The 20,931-nt window shown below is 41.5% G+C and overlaps 1 protein-coding gene across 3 annotated transcripts in view; it reads left to right on the top strand.

Moving 5' to 3' along the window:
- The window catches only part of PRKG1 (protein kinase cGMP-dependent 1), a 393,753-nt gene that overhangs the window by 264,847 nt on the left and 107,975 nt on the right, over nucleotides 1-20,931 (top strand). For all 3 annotated transcript variants that reach the window (XM_042818630.1, XM_042818631.1, XM_042818632.1), the window contains exons 6-7: nucleotides 14,962-15,039; nucleotides 19,620-19,714. In XM_042818630.1, coding sequence (XP_042674564.1) covers nucleotides 14,962-15,039; nucleotides 19,620-19,714 — 173 coding nt within the window. The remainder of the gene's footprint in view (nucleotides 1-14,961; nucleotides 15,040-19,619; nucleotides 19,715-20,931) is intronic.

Genomic DNA, 20,931 nt, shown 5'->3' with positions numbered 1-20,931 from the left:
GCAGTCCTGATATGTCAAACTGAGAATCTTCTGCTTGGAAAACCTGCTAAGCCCACTGCAAGCCACTACTGGGTAGCCTTTTCCTTGGGATTATAAAAGCTGAAAATTGAAGAAGTAAGCAACTGTCAATAAAACAGGTTTTCCTCTTGACAGTGAGCTTATCGTCCACTGAAACAGATTGCTTGGTAATGGCTAAATCCTCCTCCCATGCAGCCTGTGAATGGAAATGGGCTGGCTGGTTGCTGTAGGAGTGCTTTGGTTCAATAATGGGTTATTAGGATAAGTGAAGGGGGTGTTGATTTTGGCTTTATGTGTTTCTGAGGATGGCTGATTCGAATAGTTCATACTGACCCTAAAATGACTTGAAAAATTTGTTCCTAATCCTCATGGCATTCAGGGAGTTCGGCACCGCTGAGAACTTTGACCTTTCATTTGCAATCTTTGAGGATTATGGAAATAAGAGCTCAGAACTGTTCTTGAGTGTCATACACAAGATTGGGATATATGGCTTTGGACCCTATAAGGGGGCAGGAATGAAACTTATCTCAAAACATGGTTGAGAGACCCCTGAGAGTTTGAAACTTCAGCCTTAAGAGGAACTGCTGGTGCATCCCACATCTGAAAGACAGCAAAGCTTGGAGACTGGCACAATTCTGTCCTGTGGTGTACTGTCTTTGGTTTGGAGGGTTTGGGAAGCTGATGGCAAAGCCTGGTCCTGTTGTAAATATACCCCAGCAACACTAGGTGGGATTTGCAGGTTTTACTTGTGCTGTCAAGTGGGAGCTTGAGGTATTCCATCATTGCTGTCTGTCAGGTGGAAACATTACAGATGCTTGAACCTAGCTTGTTGGTGTGGCAGGAAGATGAGGTCAGCTGCTTTCTGAACATGAATTTTACATCAGATTACTTGCAGCTAGAGCTCTGAGCTGTGCCGAAAACAGGAAGAGCCATCTTTCTGAGTGTGAGTGCTCATCATCCTCAGGCTTACATGCCAGATGGGAGCTGATGGGTTTAGAGCACCCAGGGTTGGGTTAGCATCTCCCTAAAGCCTCCTGCTCTGCGCACCAAAGAGCACTTTGATCTCCTGTTCCTGACATTTGATTCTTCATCAGCAGCTTTGATAGCAGATGTCCAGCATTAGAAATGAAATATTAGCTGCCCTCTGGACTCCATATGCTTGAGGGGCTGTAATGTGTGGACAGACTGCTTCAGCTATCTGACTTGCATTTTCCACACTGGGGTGCAAATGGACAGCTGTAGTGTTAGGAGGTCATCCGATCTCAGCACATCTCACTGCATCTAGGCAACCCCAAAAAGGGGGGCAGTCCCAGCAAGTAGCAAGGTGTGTGCTGGGAAGGCAGTGACATAGATGATGAAGCCTGGAAGTCAGCTTCCTGCTCAACTGCAGGCTTCTGGGGAGTGTCCATTTGGGCTGTCCTTGGTTCTTTATTAGAGAGTCCTGGGAAAAAGGCATGAAGGGATCTTTTGCCGGAGACCCGGGTCCTTCAGATACCCCTTCTCCAATCAATGTTACAGCTCGTGCTGAAAAATAAGACTCCAAAGTATCTCAGAAATAATATAAAATGAGAATAACTGACTGTGTTTGTAACTCAGAGGAAAGACAAGTGCAAAAATAGCTCGTTGCTGGGAAAACTTATGATTCTACTGAAGAGGAAAATGCTGATGTCCTAAATCAGGGCATCAGTGGAAAAGATGCACTCTCCTGTTCCCATCCCTTCTAGTTCCAGTTTGCTATACAGGACTGGGAAATGTGAATAATGCGCCTGGTGTTACCAGCATGCACTTTTGTGGGTGATCTTTTACTGGAGGGTGAAGGTTTTCCCTGACTGTACAGGAGTGGGGTTTATCGAGTATTATGACAAGCAATCTCTGTTGAAATAAGGTCAGTTCCACGGTTGTACACCCTTAAATCCAAGTTGTAATTTTCCACAAAAGATATAAGATATAATTCACTTTGCTTTGGAGTTCAAAAAAGTCAAGTAGTAATCTGTCTCTGGATCCATGTGCCATCCCTGCCTGGTAAGGAAATAGTCAGCTGTCCATTAGCAGTGCTATGTCTTGAGCCAAAAATGTGACCTAGATAGTATTTTCCAGTGTTGTTCTCTTTTTCTTTTCAGGACTAACGTTGAGATAACTCCAGAAACGCTGTAAAGCACGCAGCAGATCTCATCAGTCAAATACTAATACAGCTAGTCACTGTGTGAGAGCTAGATGAAGGTGTTCTAGTATAGGGTTAATTCTTTGTATTCTCTGTTGGTAATCTGAAGTTTTATCATGTTCTGAATTATGAGTGTGATTTTAGTTTCATGTTTCATTACCCTTTGGACAAAAGTCTGGAATAAGTTGTAGGCAGTGGAAAGATCTGGTAAAGTTTTCTGTAGAGCAGCTTTGTAGCAAAGTTCAAAGTGAGATGGTTTGAACTCTTTTTATCGCTTTGTGAAGTATTTATGTTGTTCTCTTTCCACTGACGAAAGTCATTTTTGCTATTTAAAGTAATAGTTTTCCATTTCTCCTGTTTCAGTGCACGTTCAGACTAAAAGTTTACCCGTCATTGCTTTAAATAGTGTGTTTTAGGTTCTTTATCTCGCTTACGCCAATGTAATTCTCTTCCAAAATCTGCTGTAATCCACAGCAATAGTTGGCAGGGTGGGAGTGGAGCTTGCGATTTATGTGTGTGCAGGCTGATCAAGCTGTGGTTCCCTTTGTATAGTTAATGAGAAAAATCTAGGTAAAAGGGTAATATTTAATATCAACAGACAAAGCCCTCAGAGATACAGAAGGCAGCAAATGCTGTGGTAGGTGCTGTTTGATGCTGTAAGGCTTACATGCTCAGTCAGAACTGATTGTCACCTACTGAAAACCCTACAGAAGCTGCCAGACTGGAAGAAAGTGGTGAACTCCATGGGCACAATTACCCGCCTCAGTAAAAATGTAGTGCTTTCCATACTTTTGCTGCCAGTAAATTCTGTTCCTGGGGAGAAGTACATTTGCATATGGAAGGGTAGGCACTCTTCTTTGATTCAGACTACAAAAAGAAAATATATTTCATTGGAGGTTACTTCAAGAGTGGCTGAGTATATTCAATTAATGTGCTCTTTTATTCCTCTTGATAGATTAGGAAATTGGTTTTGATCCTCATGGCAATACAAATAACTTCTCTGAATAAGAGTACAAAATCTGTTGCAAATTAAGAAAATATATAAAACATACATGAAGATTTACAGTGTTTACTTCCAGTTTCATTTTTGCGAGGAATTGATTGCCATTTTAATAATTGTGGAATGGCTTTTTGGATTTATGAAGGAGAATTTGTGTTCCATAGACAGTCTTCCACTGAGAAGAAAAAAATAAATCAGAAATATTCAAGGAAGATGGGCAGAAGAGGGGCTACTTTTTGTGCATTTCAGTGGAATTTAATTAAAAACCCATATCCTCACAAGAAGTTGCTTGCAATTTTGGAGAAATTTGATGGTGCGGCGACACAACAGTTGGTTGCTGGCTGTGTTTCCTCCCAGCAAAGCTGTCAAGGTCGTTATGCTGTTATACAGGAGGAGATCTTTTGATCCCTGTACATGCAAAGGAAAGCAAAGTGCCTCCCCTTCCCCATCAGTGCAGTGGGAGTGTGCTGCTGTCTCATTACTGGGGAGCAGTTGGGGCAGGGAGTCCCTCGAAGTGAAGTGTTCTGAGGAGCAGCAGTGGCTTTCTGTTTTATGCTTTCTGGAAATGTCATGGGATGTGAGTTGTTCAGATAGAGATTTCAGTTCTGCAAAAACTATATGTGGCCCATCATAGCTCCAGCACTCTTTCCTCGTGTTAGCACTACTGATTTCCAATGGGCAACTTAATTTCTGCCTCCCCCTTCTCCAAGTTTGCATTGACCCCATGCAATTGACTCGCTCTATCATTTCATTTTTTTTACTTACATTTTACTTGATTTAACTGTTCATTGATTTTCAGTCAGAGTAACTGATTAATTAATTCCAGTCTGTTGCCTAGGTATCCTCTTTCTAATTACTTACCACTCAGTTAATTCTGCACATTTCATGTTCGTTATCTGTTAATCTGTTATTATGGTAGTCAGCAGGCAAACTATTGGCTTGTCTACCCTGCTTCATCAGCGGTCGATCTGTGTCCTGATATCACCATTAACTTTCACCCAGCTAACTTGCTGTCTTTCCTTGTCACCATCAGCTCTATTGCATGCAGGTAGATGTCTACCTTCAGCGGTTCCACCTCCAAAAATCAACATTTCTGTATTCCTGGAAGTTTCCCCTCTACAAAGGTGTTGGGCTGCAGCTTGGGCATCTGCTGACTCTGTGCCCTGTGCTCCCAGTGCTGGAGCAATCACTGACCGTGGGTCTGCAGGGACAGTGCCGGACTCAGGGTCAGGTTGTGCTGCTCCTGTGCCAGCTGGTGACAACAGCTAGCAACTCAGTGCATTTCCCAGGCAGAAACAGATGTTGGCTTCAGCACTGTGGACAAAAAATGGCTGTGGGGTGGCTGCCTCCAGGCATAGGAGATCTGACTTGGCTCCAGTGTTACCTGTTGGACCGTGGTTTGGGAACAGTGGGGATGGAAGGAAAGTTTAAATGTGGTTTCTAATGTGTTGTGTCTACTTTTAGAGCAAATTAAGTCAGGGAATTTATTTAGCAATAATGCATTAAACTAAATAATGTATTTTTGAGAATCTCTTTCTTCCTCTTTCTCCCTTAAAAGGGCAGAGTGTATTTAGGAATCAGAACTGTTTCTCAGGTCTTCATTACAGCCTCTAATGGACTTAGCGAGCCCACCTTGTCCAGAGTCACAATCTGTCCCACTGTCAGGTTGATGTTATATCCTTCAGCCTTAAATGTGGCTAAATAAGATCTTTGAGATGCTGAGGGCATTGCAGAGAGTCCCTAAATATGCTCAGGTTTGCTCAAGACAGGGAAAGGAACTTGAAGGTAATGGCAGGACTTAGCTTCTGCTCAAGAAATATACAAAAGAATGAAAAAGCCCCAGTAGTAGATTGATCACTTACATAAGGCATGGAGGAGACAGAAAGGCACTGCTTCCTATAAAGAGGCTGTCCTCTGCCTTGGATGGTGAGGAGGAAGGTGAAGGTCACTGCCTTTACACTGAGAAATAGGAAGGGGAAAGGCAGAAGCTCTCAGTATCACATGCGTGTTTCTTCCCCATTGCATGCAGGATACTGGGCCAACGTTTGTAAAATGTGGGCCTTTGTACATTTTGTTGCCTTTTATGTAACCGTGAAAATTGTGCCTCTTGCATTGAAGTCCAGTGGAACCAAGGAAGGAAGCAAAACATGCTTTCAGTATGACTAGATGATACAGCTGAAGTTTTAGTCCTTCCTCATACCCTTTTTTCTCAGCGTTGCTTCGTGTAGAGCACTTTTTCAGTGAAGCACAATTATTTAATGTGAGGCTGAAAAAAACTCATTTGGGTACTTATCGCACACAAATTACAAATGGGCCTTTTCTTATTGTCATGAGGAGAGGATGGATGTTTTGATGTGATAACATTAACTTTTATGATGTAAAGGAAATAGTGTTGGTTAGCTGTGCACCATGGGTCTTGGAAGGAGCAAGATACGGACTTCTTTCAAGTCATTGAAGGAATGAAGGAAGCTCCTAAATTATCAGCTGCAACATCATGTGTACAAAATGGTGCAGAAGTTTTTCATTTGTTGTGAAAACTCAACCACTGTTTCAAGACAGACAATTTCAACTAAGGAGAGGTTGAAGCTCTGATTAGAATGGGAAATGGCAATTCAAAGATGACCTTTTGCTCTAAACCAAGTTTGTTAAGTTGTTTGGATTTGTCTAAATTGTGCAGTTTGCATTTTTATTACCTTATTTCCATCACCTGTTTTGCCTTGTGCTGGTAGGTGCTGCCTAAAGCTAGAAGAGGGCTGGTTCCAGCTCAGTGCCTTTCTGTGGGACTTTGGAAGCAAGGGAATTTTTGAGAAGAGGAAGTAAAGAGGGTACCAATCTCAGCTGTGTTGCATATTTCCCTCTTTTGTAGCTCTCTGTGTAACACTGTGAAATTCACATTTAAGGAGCATTAATACCAAACCCCAAAAGAAACAAACAGGAAATTAAAGCGGTCTTTTAACCAAAGAAGGTAAAATTAGGAACATCTATCACATTGTTACATTTCAGAAGCAGTAAGGAGTGTTGCAAGACTGCTCATTTCATTTTGTACCCGGTGGAATTGGTGTAGGCTGTTATTGTTTGCATTAATGAAGTAATTGTTGAATATGCCTCTTACACTGCTGCTTGTACTCCATGTTATATTCCTTTCAGCTGGAGAAATCAATATGTTGTTCTCAGAAGCATGCATTATACCTTGGTGTTACGAGGTGAGCCACCAATTGTTAGTCTAAGCTGAAAGTTTCTGCTGTAATACTGGTTGCTATTTGCTGTTGAGTTGCAGCTCACTATTTTGCAGGGCTTACTATTTGCCTTTTTCGGGAAATGCAGTGAATTGTTATCAGATTTTTGCCTCGTCTCTCAGGGGAATGCTAAGACAACTGCAGTAGAGGGTAGATAAAGCAGCCATGTGAAGTGATGGGTATTATTTCAGCACAGTGGATGTGAATGTCTGCATGCAAACAGTCCCTTTAGATGCATTATAACTCAGGGAGCAGGTGGAGCACGAATCAGAAGCAAACTGAACAGCAGAGGACACTGTGACTGGCCACGATGCCGAAGCAGTGCAAAATGTGCTGAGGAGCACACTGATTTCTCACCAGCTGCACCTGGGTGCTCAGGCTGGCTAAGCAGAGAGCTGCAGTATGATGATGATATTGCCCTTCAACCATCTTGAGGAGCAACATTTTTAGGTGCTTCATGAGTAAAGCCAGAGAAACAAAGCTTTATGATTCCCCAGAATTCAGTGCAGAGGAATTATATTTTCCTGAAGTTGTTTTTGCGGCATTTTCTAGCAGCTAAATACTTCATTTTGCTAGCGTTGCTGTTGTCAGTTTAGACTTGGAAAAATATTTAATACAATAATATTGTAAATAATATTTTGAAAGCTGCTTATGTTTGGAGTTTTGCTGACGTTTTGTGGATATTTTTTAAAGAGCCAGCAAAATAACATACTTGGATTTATTTTAAATGTGTATATATATATACCTTGAAGGAGATAGATTATACATTCAGAACTGTCATCAAACTCCTGTTATCCTCCTGGTTTATGCAGTGTAAACCTGTGACTGGTGAACAGAGCACTCAGCTGCCCAGGGTGAAGCTCTGAGCCTCAAAGCTCCCTTTATGCTTCAGTTCCCCTTACATGACCTTGTAAAAGATTTGGGCCCTTCCACACCACAGCTGACGTGGGTTATGTAGCACTCCAAATGTTCCAGCCATTTTTTACCCTTTTCAGATGTTCTCAGAGTAAACATAGAAGTCAAAGTCATCCAGCTGAAGGAAAATGAGGTTTTCTGAAGCTTAGCTGTTAGGTTGGCTGGTGTCAAGGCTTCTTCTTGGGCTTGTGTCACTACTCGTTAGGTTTTATGGTGGCTGAAATTGGTGATGGACAAAATGAGGTTGGTGGAGCAGAGACTTTACGCACAGGTGAACGATGCTATTCTCTTGCTTGTTGTGGAGGAAGCCTTCAGTGCAACGTGGTGGTTTGCTGAAAGGGCAAGGCTGATGGAGCTGGGATGGGCAGCACAGAGGTGGTGGCACAAGGCTGGTCCTGTGCAGCCCTGCATCCTTGGCACACACCTGGGACACACTGCTTGCCACTTCCTCCAAATCAAGGTCTGGCTTTTGAGGTACAGTATTGGGAAGTAAGTAAAATTAGTTGAATATTTTGAGTTTCTGATCTGCAAGTCACTTTTATATTCAACAGAGGGTCCTGACAGAAACCTCTGAGAAGGACAAAGTGTAGAAATTCAGATTTCAAACTCTCTCTCTCTCATCTTGTTCTAGTTACAGTGTCACCATTGCAGCAGTGTGTGATGCTTAACAGCTCATACAGGAAATAAATAGAACAAACAGCTTTTTGGAGAGAGGTGGTGCTGGTGATCTCTGAGCGCACCTGGCCTGAGATTTGCACATGGTCAGGCAAGCACTAGAACTTGGGTTTGCTTTCAGTGGAGACTTTGTGTTTTCAGGTATGAAGAGCACAGAGACTCCAAAAAAGCAGTTACTGTCAGAACTTGGTGCAGTTTGTTGTTGTGGCTAACACCTTGCTGCTTCTAATGTCGGTAGTGTCTCATAGAATTCCAACTACTTCTCAAGAGAGTTTCAGTTGCAGGGATGTTCCTCCATTCAAGGCTGGGGTGCTGCTGCTCTGCATAGGACCAAAGACTAAGTATTTCTCTTTCCAAAGGACAACCTGAGTGGGCTGCAGGATGTGCTGCTCCTGAACTGGCTCTTCTGCAGAGCTTGCTGAGCACGTCAGAGATGCTGACTAATGGTTTCACCTGGTGAAACTCACTAAGTAAATGTTTTCCCCCTTGGATAAATGGCTTCTGCTTAGCTTTAAGTAAAATTGATAGCAGGGAAAACAAATAATTGTAGAAGCTGTTGTTACTGGGTATCTCCAGGAGAGAGGCACTTGTATTGATGAGGCACAAAGAGGAGGACTTGTTTTAAATTAGGTGTTGTGGTTTAACCTGGCAGGTTGCTCAGCACCACACAGTCGTTTTCTCACTCCCCTCTTCCCACAGGGATAGGAGAGAGAATTGAGGGGAAAAAAAAGATAGATCCCATGAGTTGAGATAAAAGTATTTACTAAGATAGAAAAAAGGATAAGGAAAATAGTTGTGACTGTATATATGTATAACAAGTGATGCACAAGCAATTTTTCACCAGCTGATGACCAGTGCCCAGCTAGTCCTCGAGCAGTGGAAAAGAAAGAGATGATGAACTCCCCTGCCAAACTCCTTCTGCAACATGTCATATGGTATGAAGTATCCCTCTGGACACTTTAAGTCAGCCATCCTCATGCTGTTCCCTCCCAGCTCCCTGGGCCCTTCGCTGTGCATGGCCTTGGCTCTGTACAGCACTGCTTAGCAGCAGCTACAAACATGTTGTGTTAGCAGCATTGTTTTACTCCTAGAACCAAACACAGCATCATGTCATGCTGTGAAGAAAACAGTTCCGTCCTAGCTGAAACTAAGACATTAGGTTGCAAAAGATGCCATATGAAAGATTCAGGCTTCTCTGTATTCTGAGATTGATTTTAATCCAACTGTACATGAAGGCCATTTAGACAGAGTACTACATGAATTGGATTCAGATCTGTCTCTGATACATAGAGTTGCTGCATAGAAACTTCTCATGTTTAGTTTTTTAACAACCTTAGTTTTTTAACAACCTTTATTTCCATTTTATCTCTTTTTTATGTGGAAATGGCAGTTTGGAATGACCATAGCAATCAGTATGAAACTCTGACTGCTTGATACCTAGATTTCAATATGTTCCGTGTACATTGAATATTGACTGTATCTACACCTGGCTCAGATGCACCGAATGGCTTTCATGTGTCTTTCAGCAACATTTTCCTGAAAAATATTGATTTTGTGATTGCATTCCAATGCTATAAATATAGTATCCTGGGTGTGCTTAGGGATTTGCTGTAAGAGCTAAACCTTGAAGTAGCTGGAGATGATGGTAACATTGATGGCAGTGGAGAGCTCGAGGGACGGTGCAAAGAACAGTGTTCACTGTTCGATTCTGATTGAGATGATAAAATTTATGCTGTTCCTAATATCAAAATAAATGCAAGTTTGCTGTTTTGTCTGAATTACTTTTAATGCACCTCAAATGTTTAGTTTTCCATGATGGCAGCTGAAAACTACAATTTATAGATATAGCTATTGCCAACTCAGTTTAGCTGCATCCTCCTAGTTAAACCTTGTAAGGCTGAAATACAGACACAGATGCATGGTCTAGCTCAGAACCCTTTTAAAACTGCTGCTGTTTCGTTCTGTTCAAAGCCGTATAGGGACTCCTAATCTATGAGCAGCGCTGTTTAAACCTGTCCTCTCAGTTTGACTAAAGGTATGTGATCGCAAAATGTGAATGCAAAGGTTTGCCTGGATGGGTTGTGTTTCTGAAGGTGAGATCTTACCCATTCCAAAATTATTTAGGTAATTCACGGATTCCCTTGAACTGTGAGGAAATTAAATCTGTATTAGTTTTAGGTGAGGAAATGAAAATACGATGGAAAACCAATGATTATGCATTTGTCTCTTTGTTACAAATGTGTTGTTATTTGTAAGAAACCAATTAGATTAGGAAGAAACAGCTATCAATTTAGCTTCTGAATGGCTTACAAACATGTTCTGGTATTCTGGGTTTAACACAGGTGTTTGATAAATTCCCAGGTATTGTTAAAAATAAGGGGTAGTGTGAGTCATGTACCCAATCCTGAAACCTCTTGCTCAATACTGTAGAAGGGACCAGAAGCTGGCAGTTATCCTTGCAAGGATTTAACAAGTTGTTGTGCAGAATCTGCAGGAGAAATAAAAAAGTCGGAGTCATAAAGGTTGAGAGGTCAGAAAGTGGGCTGCTCTGAAGTGCTGGCAGTGCTGCATGACATTGGGCTGGCGAAGGGCACTCGAGAAATGCTCTGGTGACTTTGACATGCTAATTGGGCTGGCTCTCTAATTTTATTTTTCACTTCACCCTGCTCCTGTCAGTTCTGCCTTGGCATGCATGAAGTAAATTTAATAGGAATTTGAGTAAATGTAGTGTATATGTGACTTTCTCTTGCCTGTGTATGTATGTTGAGCTTTTTTCCTGTTAAAACATTCTGGTTTCGGACCTATTCATTCCCTGAGGAAACTAATTAGAGCTGCTTCTTTCCTTAGCTTTGTTTTTTCTCTTCTGACACGTTCTTTCTGTGAATACAATTGAGTGACTTTGAGCTAAGAGTGCTTCATTTGCTTCATTGCAAAGACTGGGGAACCTCAAAAAGCTGGAAGTCCTGTGTCCGTAGCTCCTCTCCTTACTGGAGAACAGAGGGACTGAAATGCTCCTAGGAGTGAAACCACATATGGGTCACACTAAAATCAAAGTATTAATGGAAGACTGGATCTTTGTGGGTTGGTTAGTTGTTTTTAAGGAAGCTCTTAGTTCTGATGTTTGGACACGTGTTTGCTAAAAAGCAGAAAAAAGGTTTTATCCCTTATTTTCTCAGGAAGAGGCCTCTATCAGACATTAGGTATCCTGTGAGGCACACACAAGACACAACATTGTTAGCATTCCACAGAGCAATCTCCTCCCCATGGGCATTTCTGCACTGGGAAGGAGAATGTGATCTCCCCTAACTGATCTGAGTTTATAGGGAAATAAAGTGTTACAAGGCTGAGGTGGATCCCTTCACCTGGCACAGTAGTTCTCCCTCAGGCACTGGTGTTTTCCAGCAGAATTAGTGGTACCTGGGGACTTCTTACTTTGAAGGATTTGATCAGGTGCTTAGGACCTCTCGTTCAAATAATGATAAAGCAGGTGATAAAGCAGCTCATGTCCTGTGAGGTGTACCTTGAGGGCCTGGTGTTACCTGGTAAAACAACAGTCTTGTTAGCGCAACGAACTCTCTCAATGTTGCGGCATTTATAATTAATTGAAGCAAGCCTTCATTCATCTGTATTTGCCAGAGCTTCTAAAGCACACATCTGTGGCTTGCTGGTACTGCTCCCAGCAGTAATTTCTCAGCTCTATCGCCGTAGTTTTTCTGAGTGCTGAATCTCAGACTTTGATGCCAAGCCTCAGTGATTTGCCTCGTAACCCTTTTCTCCCTGCACAACACAAGACCTCCTAACTACTGGCTTTTCCACTTGGCTATCCGGGCTTTGGCAGCTTGCACAGCTGTTTCTGCAGCCTGCGTTTCTCTTGGAGGTTTCCCCTTTCCACATATATTTTAAACCTTCTGCTCTGTTTTCTGTCTCAAAAGAAGAAAATGTTAGAATGGTTTATATGGTTTGGTCAACTCTTCCAGCTAGGAGTTAATTTCTGTGTTTTGCTCCAATTCTGTTGTGGACTGGAGGAGTTTCTGGATCTTCGGAAGAATACTTATGAGCTGCTGTGACACTTTGGTTTCAGTGGAATACAGCTAAGACATAAAATTAGCTTTTGTCACAGAGCTTTGGTGCTGCCTGTGAAAATGCAATATGCACAACAGAGTTCTTGGCTCTCTTCAGAGTCCCTTGAGAGGAAGTCAAAACATCAAAAAATACAAGCTCTAAACCTAAATAAAAGGTGTTTCACTGCTCACATTTCTACTTATTTGCTGATGGCAAAGGTGATTGGAAATACTTGTTAACTATTTTGAAGGCAAACTGGGAATTATTTAACCAGTTATACAGGGCTTTGAAGCTGAGTTGAAGGAGCTGCCAATGGTGGCTGTAACCTCCATCAGAAGGGTGCCCTTTGGTGGAGCCCAGCTTTTAACAGCTTGCTGGAGCTCAGCCATTGTATTGCATCTTGCAAGTGCAGAAATAGTGATGAAGTCAGTCTAAGGCTAGTAAAAGCATGTTTATTGACCTCCTTCCTTGTGATTTTAATTCAAATACTGCTCTTCTGCATGTGCCACCATGCTTCTGTAAGGCTCTCAGAAGTCCTTGTTTTCTCATGTTGCTCTCAGAGTGGTTTTCTCTGGATGCGATGGAGCTTGTGATGCTGAAAGCCATGCCATGAATTTATGCAACATACTTGCCAAACTGCTTTTTGGACAGGGTACGTAGTGGTACTGTGTGTACATGAGAACACCCTGCTACCTCTAAGTGGCCAGCTAAAAGCAAGGGCTTGTGGTTATTTTTATTTGCATGTGCCATATGTGAGCACTTCTGCGCTTTTCTCACTTCGCGCAGTGCTTTCAATCTGAATGGACAGACGTAATTTGGTTAGAAGGGCAGTGCACATGGATGATTGGCTTTGCGTTAGAGAAGGAGAGAGTGTAAGACGATGGGAGTGTTGTTGGAGACAGGTTGATTCAAGCAAAAAGAAGCACAGTGGAATTAGTCATCAAAGAAATGGGCTTGAAATACCTAGAAATGAAGACAAGGATCAAAGGAATGGCTCAGGAAGAAGTGCCAAGGAGGAGGTCAAGCGAAATGAAAGTTCTGCATGGCTGGGAGCTAAATGAAGCACTGGGGGAAAGTGGCTTGAATGTGGGGAGAAGAGATTGCAGTGGTTTGAGTGAGCTAAGAGACCAGGAAAAAGAAGATAAGGTAGGCAAGAGGTGCTGAAACATCAGAGGCAGGTTGGGATCCCTCGAAGCCACAGTCCCAGCGCCATATAAGATCAGACCCTTTCAAGGTTCCTCAGTGTACATCCTCAAAGTCTGTAAGCAGAAACCCCAGGATTTCTGCTTACAAACATAACTGAGTTTGTGTCCACAGTGTTCCATGGCCTCCTCTCAGGCTTTCCTTCCTCCTCTCATTCTAGAACATGCAACAGGAGAGGTAGTGTGATTGTTGGAGCCCAGCATGGACAGGGGAACCCAAGCTCTTTCCGAAATGCTTTCTGAAAGCATTTGTGACTCAGATAGTGGACTTGATTTTTTTCAGTCATTTCATTCTGAAAAGCCTAAGGGTATTGTTTGCTAATGTCTTCCTTGGATGTTGTGATTTCCTTCACCCCATTTTTTTTTTTCCTTCAATGTTGTGCACATTTTTAAGTACAAGTCTAATTCATTACATAATATAGTTCACTTAAATATATTTTCTTAAGAGACTTATTTTCAGTAATATTACCACATGCCTACTGCTTCCAGAGCAAGGAGTCATTTCTGTCAGATGCAACAGATACTTCACTATGTGCCTTTATGTGTTTTTATGTTGGAGCCTTTTATCAGTCTTTAAGTGGCACCAAGAAATTGAAGTGTAAAAAATAGATAAACACAGGTCGATAATATACTGTTGAGATAAGAAAAAAAATCTTTAACTGAATTCTAGCATTTTGATTAATTCCTCTTTCTTAGCTCAAATCCATGCTGTTATTTATACATACTTTGAGTTTAAAAGGTCTGGCAGTCTTTTCTAGCGGTTTGTACTCGCTGTAGCTTCAAACAGTATCCAGCATCCACACCAGAGCTCAGTGCATGCTGTGTTTTGGGGTAGGTTTGGCACACATCAGTGCTGGGGCGCAGCAGAGCTGATACCCGCAGCCATGTCTGCACTCTCTGCAGAAGCTTGATTAAACTGCAGCATTTGTTGTACCAGCAGGAGGTTTAGGAAAAGATGCGAGGTCTTTGCATATCCCTGCAGCTGCTTACTGCTGAAGTGATGTTTGTTGAGTTTGCAGGGTGCAGAGCATCATGCTAGCTTGGGGGAGATGCTAAATATTTCTGTGGAGTCTTTATTTTTGGTGATGTATGAATGCATATTGATTTTGATGGGGCATTGCGAAGGATGAAGCTATCCTATTAAGTTTGTATGCAAGCTCTGATAAGGCGTGACATTCAGCGGTAAACATTCCATAAGACACACACACACACAAAAAGACAGGTTAAACTAATGAAACAATGGGAAAAGATCAAAAATTATTTGCTGAATAAAATCTTTGCTGGCAATGCTGGGAAAATACCTAAACCACAAAAAATAAAATAAAATAAAAATTGCAAAAATGGTTATTGCAGCTTAATTCATGTACTATATTCTCTGTCAAAAATGCCTGTGTCAGGTTTGCTTAGTACAAGTGGATTTAGGCTGTGAAGACAATTCATCTGGGCAAAAGCTGGCAGCAGCACAGTAATAAGAAAAATGGGCAAGACACAAATGGTTTCTTTTTAATTATTATGTTGCTGGACGTAGGGCAATTCTTAAATCACAACCAGTGTCAAACTCAGATAAAATCAGTCCAGGGCTATGTCTCCCTAAGTGTTATCTTGTAGAACTGCCAAATTATCAGCTGAATAATAGTCTCTGATTGTTTGTTCTTGTTCATTTTTAAATTTTTTTAAATGTATTTTTTACAGACACACTATGAAAGTGGAGAGTATATTATCCGACAAGGTGCTCGAGGGGACACTTTCTTTATAATCAGCAAAGGAAAGGTAAGTTGACACTCTTCTAAGGAAAACATGGTAGTCATGATGTGCTCTTAAAATTCAGTGCCAAGCCAGTGCTTTCTTTCCCTTCCCCAAGGCACAAATGTTGCAACACTTGACATTTAATTAAACCTCTTGGCATTGTATCAGTAGGGAAGAGTGGCCTGAAGGGGGGAAAAAAAAATAGATCTCATACTGTTTTACATGTGTTCACCATGAATGCTTTGGGATTTGAAAAGAGCTATTAAGTCTCAGTGGATGACCAAAAAGCTCTGTCTTTTTTCTTTGGATGGGTTATCTGCACTGGGGAGTTCTGTGCCACCCTAGGCAGCTAGCTCAGTTTCTGCATGCCATGTGTATCTCCTGCTTTGTCTCTCTTTTCAATTTTGCTTTTTCATTTGATGATGGATGCTCCCTTACTCTTCTCGGAATCCCTGCAGGCTTCTTTATCCCATAGCCTTTTTCTTTTTTTCCTTTTTCCCAATATACCCTGCAATAGTCAACTTTTCTTTGCCAACTGTCCCTCTTGGAAGACTGACTTCCAGTGTTTATTCCCATGACTATCGCTTTATAGCTCTTCCAAATTAAATAATAGGAACCCAAAGCAGTCTCAGCTTTCTCTTCGGGGAACTAAAAAAGGTCAAAGTTTTGCTGCTCCACTGCTCAGGGGGAAAATTTGCTTTTTGACCTCTTTTCATATAAAATCCTTGTGGGATTTTATAGATCCAGCTTTTTCCTTCCTCTTGACTATTTTTTTTTTTTAAGCTGGCCTAATACTATTACGCTTGAAAAATATTTGGCTTCTTACCACGTAGCAGGAGAGAGATATTCAACGGAATACACATTGATTTCCCACTGCAGATCAGATGTGATACATGAAAAGTAAACACAAATGGGCAAATACACTTGAAAGCAGGCCAACTCCAGCCTCCTGGTTCATGGGTTTGATGTTTGCACCAAAGCAGATGTTAATATAGTCCTTGCATAATTAAGGACAGCAAAAACAAACCCATGTCATCTAGAGAGGAAGAGTGTGTGTGTTGTACTGTTATCTCTCAGATATTAAAATTAGTTTTCACCATCTTTTCCTCTATCTATGGGAGCTAATCTTTTCAGAAAAAAAAAAATATATGGTCTTTTTCAGGTGAATAAGAAGATCACAGCAGGTTGCTGAAATGAAGCTAATGATGGTCTGTAGAGATGCAAATTTCACGGTATTTTCTTGTGCTTTTGAGTAGGGTTTCATCTTCTTCCAGAAGAAGGACGACTATGACATACACTAAAAATCCTTTCCAGAATAAAGACAACTATGATATACACTAAAAATCCTTTCTGCTCAGACCATATCTGAGGCACCTCCCTTTCCCAACAAGTATTAAAAGACCTTCTTGGTACACAGACCAGCCTGTTGGTGGGGATGCTTTTGACCAACTTGATCTGGTGGTTCCATCCCTTCCTAGCAGTCCTCAGAGTCTCTTGGTTGCAAAATTCAAATCCTGTTGACTACTGGGTAACCAGACTACTGTGTACTACTGGTACCCAGTACTGGGTAACCAGACCTGCCTGGTCTGTCCATCCTCCTCATGCCCTTGCAGCTCACCAGCAGATGGAGGAGAAAAGCAGATGGTCCCTGTGTCCTTGTCCATTGCTCCAGAGCTCTCTAATTCCCTTAGAGAAGCTCATTGGCTTTATCTCCCAGGCCTCTGTTGTTTTATCTTCATGTATCAGCTGATGGCCAGAAAAAGGAATTCACAGCAATGCACATGGGCTTGCTGAGAAATTCCCAGAGCCTCAGCTGGATCTTGATGGCTTGACAGAAGTTCCCACAGGGATGGTTAAATTCAGCCTAGTTTTTTTCTTCCAACCTCACTGAATTGCAAAAGAGATATTGGTGACTGAGGAAGGATGGAAGTGGGAGGGTGTTTAATTTTAATGCTTGTATTTAGACATGTGAGCTACGCAGTGATATCAGAACTTCTCCATGCAAAGGATACAGCCCAGGATAGGAGAGTAGTGGACTGGCAGTGAAACATAGAAAAAGTAGCAATGAAACACAGAATAATCAGATCAATATATGCTGACTGGGACTTTCTGAGGCAGAGACATGACTCTCTTGCCTATGCTGAAAGCAGACCCAGGAGGCTTAGCAAGCCAGAAAAAAGGCTGGCTCCTTCTCGCATAACTGGGATCTTGCATGTACTTGCATTCAGCAGCATCTTGTTCTAGCAGCAAAAGCTACTATTAAAAGCTCTGTCCTGCCTTTTATGATAGAGCTTCTGTAGTGACAGTCAAGTCAAGTGATATTTTTTAAATTTCTGAGCTCAGCATTTTTTCTTCCAACCTGTGCTTTGTGAATATTTCTTTTCATAGCGAAAGCCTTTTCTCTTTTTTCTCCCTCAGCTCCATCCGCTGCAGTTGATCTGGCTCCTGTTGTCATTTAATTGTGTGGGGCATGTGGCTACTAATTTAACCCATCCACGTTCCTCTGTTGGAGTCTGCCTGTGATCAGCAGGCAACTTCTTTCAGAATTGGAAAGGTGCAGCAGCTCAGGTGCTTTTAGTATTACAAAAATGTCTGGGGAACTATTTCTCATGTTTATTAGTGTGTGTTTCCTCAAGTCCAAGTGAATAGTAATCTACTTTTGTTCAAAACAGCCTATGTGCGGAAATCTGTTCGATAATACCTTCGATGAAAACAGTTTGATCCCTTCTGGTTGCTGCCTGCTGCTGCTCTGTCCTGTTTAGCATCCTTCTTTTACCGAGGGGCTGTGTGTGTGTCATGCTGTGCCACTGTACACCATTTTCCCTTTAATAGCAATGGTGTGGCACCAATTTGATACTATATTGTGCATGTTCGTCAGTGGTACTGTCACTGTTCAGATGTGTCATCACATTGAGCTTTGCAGAAATGACACTCTGGTAATCCCTCAGCATTCATGTCTTAGAATCAGCAGAGGTCATGCAGAAGGAGCTTAAATACACATTAAAGTTGCCTTTGTTTGTCCAAATTTGTTTTTCATCAGCTACAAATCTTCCTGGCTCATCTGTTCCGCTCTCCCTACTCTCATCTGATCTCCAGTGAGTCATTGCAGATGTTAAATGTAGTATGTACTCAGCGCTCTCTAATGACTCAAACCCTCTGTTCTACCCGCAGTGCAAGAAAAGGTGCAAGGCAGTGCGACTAAACTAGGATGTCTCTAAATCAGAAGGGTAGTGTCTGAAGTCTCAGATTTTGGCTTAGTGAATTTGCATATCCAAAAGCTCTGATGAAAGCAAATGAACAGCCTGAGATGGAGAAGTGAGATGAAGGATTCTCCCTTGTAAATCCTCCAGAGGGTTGCTCATCTAACCTACATTTGGATAGCTCAGATTTTGGGAATGCTGTTCTACTGACTATAAACAGAACATGGACAAGACAATTTATAGTTGGTTAATGGCAGGGCAGATGATCCCTGCTGCACCCTTATTGCTGTAATTCACCTACTTGGATATACCGTAAGAAACATGAGTTCCCTCTAATAAAAGTTAGATGAAAAGGAGAAAATATTTCTCATAGACGGCCACTAGATCCATAACACACATCTTTCGTGAAGTCTTGGCAATGAGCAGAGATGCCAAGCCATCCTCAGCTCCCAGCAGTGTGTTGGGGCTTTGTCATCATGCGGCTGCTGGGATTTGTAGCCCATGCTGGCTTGGGCCACTTGCAGAGATAATACAAAGGCAAAGTTTGTTTAGATGATCAATTACTGTTTTTTTTCTGATATGTTTTCAGAAAATAAAAAGGACCCCCTATGATAGGGTGTCATCACTCACAGATGTGAAGCCATCTGCCTGTTGTTTCAGTGCCTTCTCATACTTGGGCATGCACTAGGTTATGTGCCACCCAACATTTTACAGTGGGTAAAAGTCTCCATTCATCAGCACTAGCTGCTTTTCTTCTACTGCAAAAATAAAAAATAAAAAATAAAAATGTTATTTTCCTTTAATGTGTGATTTTTGCTCTAGCTAGAATTATTTCCTCCCTGAATTCAGTACATGATGAAAAAGAAAAGGAGCCATTCTTCAGTCCATAATGCTCCAAACTGTTTCATTTAAGTTCTGACTAAATGTAGTTGTTTGGTTTTTTTTTTCCCCTTCAGTGAACTTAGCAATGCAAAAAATCACGTGGAACAAAGCTAACAGAAACCTATGCCATGTGTCTGTCTTACACACATAAAATATTTGGAATCTGTTTCTGCTGTTGACTCCATATGGCCAGTGATGGTGCTTGTGCAGCCAACTCTATGTTTAGAGCTTAAAACCTTTGAATGCACACACGTACTGAGTTTTTCCAGGAGTGGCAGGTATCTAAGTGGAAAATAAGTATTCATTTTCTTGGATGGGTTTGAGACTGGCTTACGGAGAATTAGTAATTGCTTGCTGATGGGAGAAGAGTGCAGGCCTGGAGAATTACTTGATTCGCAGAGAAGATATGGACCAGAGCATTTCCTGAGGGATGTGGGAGATGACTAACCCCTCTCTGAACAAATAGGCTTTATTCATTAATGAAAAGTTTTCCAAATGCTGGTGGTTTTGGCTTTTCAACAGGTGAACGTCACTCGTGAAGATTCCCCCAGTGAGGATCCAGTCTTTCTCCGTACTTTAGGAAAAGGAGATTGGTTTGGAGAAAAAGCTCTACAATGGTAAGTGCTCCTTATGATGTAGCAATTAGTTTGAGGTCATTTTCCAAGGACTTCCATGGGCCTCAGAAGGCTCTTGCAATCTGGAAATAGCCTAGAATTACATTGGAAGTGGTGTTATGCCTTTGAAATTTTGCTTTGTCACTTAATGCTGTATGTTGCAATGAGGCTGTGCCTTAATGAGGGAATAGGATTTCTTGCAACTCAGTGGCCAAATGTGGAGCCTGCCTTGTTTGTAGGCATAAGAAAATAGTTTATCTTGGTGCCATTCCTGATCGCGCATTTGAAGATCTGAAATGTTCGATATTATGCAGTTTGATATTTTGCGATTTGGGCATATTTCTCATGGATGTCAAGGACATTATTACAGCCCAATGAAGATGGGGTAGACAGCTGAAGGCAGGGCAGTGGTGGTGTGTTTCAAATTGTCTTACTGTGTATCTAGGATTTTGATGGAGGTGGTAATTGTGTGTGTGACCTGCTTTATATAAACAATTTCCTTTGGGGGAGACTTGGATCAACTAAGAGAATAACAACTATAAATCCATATTTAACAGATTATAAAAATACACTTTATTTCTATAGGGAAGGATAAGAATAAGAATAGGAAAGCATGCTTTAGGCAGGAGCATGGGGCACCAATTAATCTTAGCCGACAAATGCTTCATCTCACTCTGAGTTCTTACCTGTGCGTGCAAGCTGTTGGTCTTCTGGATACTGTGATAATGTATTCTCTCCCTCTTAAATTTTCCGAAAAGAAGCCAGAATGTTTGAAGATCAAATTTTCTGTCACTTCTGGCAGCCATCATGACCTGTCCAGCACAAAGCTTGTCTTGTCTCTGAAAATCTATGCATTAATTCTAAAATAACATTGTTGCTCATCTATGCTCTTATTTTGGTAACTTCCTTTAATACTAATAGCAAGAGCAGGCAAACCTTCCATCTTTTAAAGACCGGATACGGGAAATAAAATACCTGGCATCCCTGAATAATTGTAGCAACATGCAACATCACCTTTAGGATAATTTCTCAGCATTTGAAGTAAAGGCTTTTGGCTAACTGGCTCAGTCTGAAATTAGTGAATTTACAAGAAATACTCGTCTGTATGTATTTGAATTTTCAATATATAGTGACTTTGATCCACTGAAACTGTTAGGTCGTGTGTTGTGATTTCATGTATGAAGGATGTAATAGCAACTAAAGGCATTTCTTTCTGGGCA

The sequence above is a fragment of the Centrocercus urophasianus genome, unplaced genomic scaffold, assembly GCF_019232065.1.
Source record: "Centrocercus urophasianus isolate 14NV4802_14NV808 unplaced genomic scaffold, USGS_Curo_1.0 seq_17, whole genome shotgun sequence".
In the NCBI taxonomy this organism is placed as follows: Eukaryota; Metazoa; Chordata; class Aves; order Galliformes; family Phasianidae; genus Centrocercus; species Centrocercus urophasianus.
This window is presented reverse-complemented; position numbering and strand designations above follow the sequence as displayed.